Source organism: Halichoeres trimaculatus, unplaced genomic scaffold, assembly GCF_033239565.1.
Source record: "Halichoeres trimaculatus isolate MK-OKI-2021-1 unplaced genomic scaffold, fHalTri1.1 fHalTri1_scaffold_4, whole genome shotgun sequence".
NCBI classification, from domain to species: Eukaryota; Metazoa; Chordata; class Actinopteri; order Labriformes; family Labridae; genus Halichoeres; species Halichoeres trimaculatus.
The window spans coordinates 2,760,350-2,765,281 of record NW_027437182.1 but is presented as its reverse complement, the minus strand read 5'-3'; the positions used below and the strand labels follow the sequence as shown (position 1 = coordinate 2,765,281).

The following is a 4,932-nucleotide window of genomic DNA, read 5'->3' as shown; positions in this document are numbered from 1 at the left end:
TGAAGCAGTTTCCCGGTGTTGCGTTGGCACTTCGAGAGTGCAAAGATGCGTCTTGGAGCGTTGGCCGTGTTTCTGACTTTATTCAGCCTCTCTGAAAGCAAACAGAAAGACTTTTATACTTTCAAGGTGGTGAACAGCAGGGGGAAGTTAGTGTCGCTGGAGAAATACCGAGGTTCGGTAAGTTTGGAGCAGAAAAGCTGCGTAAAACTTGCAGGTTAAACCTGGATGTTTGTGTGTTTACTTCAGCAAACCCCTCAGCATGTCGGTCTGCCTGCCTGACTGAATGTTGCATGGACGTGTTTTTCTTCTTCTCCTTCTTAACGTTTGGTTTGTGGATATAACCTCACTAACACAAGCCGTACTGATGAGCATCAGACGCCTCTGGTCTGGATGGGATGTCCCATCATGTAGCACCGCTAGCCTACGTGGCAGGAGGCCTGCAGAGCCCCCCTTTCATTCATACAAGGTACGACTCACTGAAACCAGATTAGCCCCAATTCCTGCACAATAAGCTGATGCATTTACCTACTACTGCATTACATAGTCATAATATTGTATGTAAAAAAAAATAAAGCAAAATATTAATTTACATTAAATCATGCCATTTCCTCTCCTTTTCTTTTGTTTATTTATTTATTTTTTAAAATTTTGAATATGAACAAATATGCAAACAGAATAAAATCAATACACGAATAAAAGTTAACAGTAAAAACAGCAGCAACAACCAAGGAGCCAAATAAAATTGTCATTTAAATAAAGCTAATCATTACATAACCATAACACACAAAATACCGAAAATATAATAGAAAAAATGGTAATAAATAGAAGATTAAGAAACAAAATAAACTTTATCACCCTTTGGTAACCTTATACCTCATAAGAATCACAGATAGATTTTTTTTTCCTCAGCATTCAGACAGTTCCAGACACACAAAAACTTTTTCTTGTGGTTTCTTTACATTTTTGAATAAAACGATCCCCTTGAATTACATTTTTCTTCCCTTGGACTAAACCTGACCAGAATATTTGCTGGAAGTTGATTATTTCTTGCTTTGAACAGCTCACTTACATTATGTGCATGAAAAAATCACATCATGATTTGAAAGCATTTTAAAAAGCAGTTTCATATTATTTTATATCATTATATTACTCTAAAGATTTAAAAATACTCCCTTGAACATATTTTTAAAAATATTTTGTGCAAAACTCACTAAGGTTTTTCTCAAGTATTGCACTTCTTCATCATGACACTAGGTGTCAGTGTAAGTTAAATGCCGTGTTGTCAAGTAGGGAAGGTTGAATCAAAGTGTGCATGCACCAACCAAAGAGGTGATGAGCTGCTGTCCTGTCTTGACTAACATGCTCCACTGCTTCAATGTTTTTTTTTATCGTTAGTCCATCAGTTTAAATGAGCGTTTACTTTAATCAACGGACAATACAAGAGGGAAAACCAAAGATGAACAAAACTGTTGAAAATTCATTCCCAGCTTTAGCTATTTTATAAAGTTGTCTATGCTATGATCTGAAGAAAACAGGAAACCTGCCCTCCACACCTGCGTACCTTTTAACTGGCAGCAGAGGGAGACTCTGCTGGTGGCAAAACAAATTCAGATTCAAGCTCTCGTTTCACATGATTTATTGCCTCAGTAATTATTCTTGTTTGAGTATGATCATAATTGTTAGCTTTTCATCTTTGATGTGGCTTGGTGTTTATTTGGTTAATTATAGCCCCATGTTAGTGGCTACAAATCAAAGTTAAGCAGAATGCGCCTTAGGACATACCTGCCTGTGAGCGACAAGTTTAAAATGAAGAAAAACATAAAAACTGAATTTTGTTCAAGAAGTTTAGTGATGGAAAAAACACTATAATTAAATATTAACAATAATTTTTACAGGATTAACTTCATATTTGATCTGTAAAACACATGTACACTAACATTTATCAGTCGCTGTCTCTTATTTTGTAAAAAAAAAAAAAAAAAAAGGAAGGCTGCTCCTCTTTAGGAGACAAACTGAAAGTAAAAGAGAAAAATATTCAGTTGGTCCTGCACACTGTACAGTGCAAACAAGGCATGGTTGTTTTACAAAGGATAACACACAAGACAAGCATCAAACTACACATACAATTATGAATATGAAGCAAAAACATGATAAAAAAGAGCTTAATCGTCCTTAGTGGAGGTTGAATAACCCGGAAGGATCTTCTTTTTGACACTTTTGGACAAACTCAGCTCCGTTTTTCTGTGCTCTCCCTTCCTATCCATCTGCTCTGTGCTCTGTGTGTATTCGCAGGCTTCCTTAAAGGCCTGAGTGGATTACCGTAAAAACCACATATTGTTTGTAAGAGCAACCATTACATTTTTTCCAATTAGGAAAACCATTCAGAATAACAGTAATTCAAAGTAGGGGGTGCTGCATTTCCTACCCGCAAGTGCTGAATGTAGAAATGCTGAGCCCTAACCACACTAGTCCTTTTTTATAACCCCTTATGACATCTTCAACTGAGTGGATTCTGTGGGGATGGATCATCTCCACTCATTTTATCAGACCCAAAAAAAAAAGGAAAATACTGAATATTTTCAAAAGTACAAGGGACGGAAATGTGAAAAGTACACACACACTTCTCCTGAATGTGCTCAATATTTTAAAGTTCGAACAGTGAAAATTTGTGAGAATTTGTTTGAGTAGTATTGAGCCAAAAAAAATGTACTGAAGAATAATAAGTCTATTAAAGTCTCTGGATTTCTTTATGATGAAATGCTCAGCGTTTCAGCATAACTAGTAAGCTCCATAAACTGACACTTTTATTTGTCAAAAGTGAAATTTTTACGAGCCATACTTAGGGATAAAGTCTCAAAGTTTTTTAATTCAACATATTAATTTCTAAATATATAAAATTTGCAATTCTGTGTTCATATCCAGCATGGCAAATCACCCATCTTCCACTCCCTCACATTCACATGGATGGGTTTTGGGACCAAAACATGTTAACATCTGACCTTACATGAACTGGTACTCAGTACTACAGATGTAATCCGGTCAGTACCCATAAAAGTACCTAATTCGGTACCCAAGTTTTTGTTTTTTTGCATTATTGGTCAATTAGCCAGCCTTTTAAAAAGTCTACTACTTCACTAGTTATGACCAAAGTGTCTCTGGTAACACTTGGTAAGGTTTTTCTGAGGTTAATCTTTTCATACTACTAAACCAGTTAGCATCAAATATCAACTAGTAACTCTACAGATAAAATAAGTACCCCTGCTTGTGTACTTCTGAGGCTCTTACTGACTGCTAATGAACTAGCAACAGCTAAAATCTCCTCGAGCATCCATGGGAAACATGATAATTTCTCAGGAGCTGTTATTAAGAACTTGGAGGTGCTTTACATGGCTGCGATTATCTTCTCACATGACCGCAGGGATGTGGGAGCATGTGTCAGGGTGTGTCAGCTCTGGGTGACATTGTTGTAGAGTGTGATCATGACAACAATACTAACCACACTAACCACACCTGCATGAAACACCTGACTGACTTTCACAATCTATTCAGGAGGAAATGCAATGTCAAGCTAGATTTTTTTCTGTGCTATCCATATGTAAAGTTTTGATAAGCTGTAAGTCTTTTACACAAAGTTTAAAATATTGAGATTTAAGTCTGGAAAGCTAATGCACAGCCATAACTGAGACAAAATACAGGCTAACAGCACCCAGATGATTTCTACAGAGATATGTGAGATTACACAAAGTTAGTGCTGGTTTCTGTTTTTGACGTAAACTGTCGGGGTTTACGCTGTGTTACTCTGGCTTTAGGTGTCCTTGGTCGTGAATGTCGCCAGCGAATGTGGCTTCACCGAGGAGCACTACAAAGACCTGCAGCAGCTCCAGCGGGACTTTGGGCCGTATCACTTCAATGTACTGGCTTTCCCCTGCAACCAGTTTGGGCAGCAGGAGCCAGGAAGTGATAAAGAGACCGACAGTTTTGTGCGCAGAGTCTACGGCGTCTCTTTCCCTCTGTTCAGTAAAATCGCTGTCGTCGGAACTGGAAGCAACAATGTGTACAAGTACCTTGTAGGTAAGTGTTGGTGCAGAAGTTGAAGTTCATTTCTTTTTCGCCTAAAGGTTTCAAACACTGGAATATTTTATGATTTTCATAAAGCTTCAATATGTCTCTTCTCTTTTTCTCTGCAGAGTCCTCTGGAAAGGAACCTGACTGGAATTTCTGGAAGTACCTCATTGATGTTAACGGCAAAGTGGTGGATGCATGGGGACCTAAAGTTTCTGCGAAAGAACTTCGACCAAAAATAGCAGAAATGGTGCGGCAGATAATCCTGAAGAAGAAGGAGGAGCTTTAACCTCCCGTGAAAACCCTCTGTGCTCCACTGCCTCCTGTAGTGTGAATATTCAATCTATTTGTAAGCCAAGGGGATGAACTGAGCATGTCAGTATCACTTGTTCAAAGTGTCCTTCATTTCAGGTTTTCAAGGAAAGGCGTGTTGTACCTTCTGATCGCACTGAAAAGACACCACTATGATTTCAAATTCAACGCCAAGAGTTACAAACTGCAGCGTAAAGCCAAAGAACTCCTGTTTCTGTATGTTTTTATGATGTGGATCATGGTTTTTTAATTGTGAATAAACAGTTGTTTTGATAACAGCAGTACCTTGCTATGGCGTCACTACTGAATAGCATGTGAATCTCTGTGTTCTGCTTAAACAAAGCTCAACATGCACTCTTCACTTCTGCAAAAATCCACCCGACACAACTATGAAACTGTTGGATGATAACTTATTTTTCTACAGGAAAAAAGACACAAATGGGCCGAAAAGTGCAATCTCAAGCAGCAGGAAAGTTTTATTAAATAGGCAACATATAACTTATAATGCAGTATACCTGATAGAATGAGATTATTAATGCTGAAGTAAAGTAAATACAA

The 4,932-nt window shown here is 37.8% G+C and overlaps 1 protein-coding gene across 1 annotated transcript; it reads left to right on the top strand.

The window, feature by feature from the left end:
- On the top strand, positions 1-4,568 carry gpx7 (glutathione peroxidase 7). Its single transcript, XM_074668038.1, has 3 exons — positions 1-177; positions 3,810-4,071; positions 4,188-4,568. Exons 1-3 carry the CDS (start codon positions 46-48, stop codon positions 4,349-4,351), a joined length of 558 nt encoding a protein of 185 aa, XP_074524139.1. The 5' UTR covers positions 1-45; the 3' UTR covers positions 4,352-4,568.
- Positions 4,569-4,932: the final 364 nt, after the last annotated feature.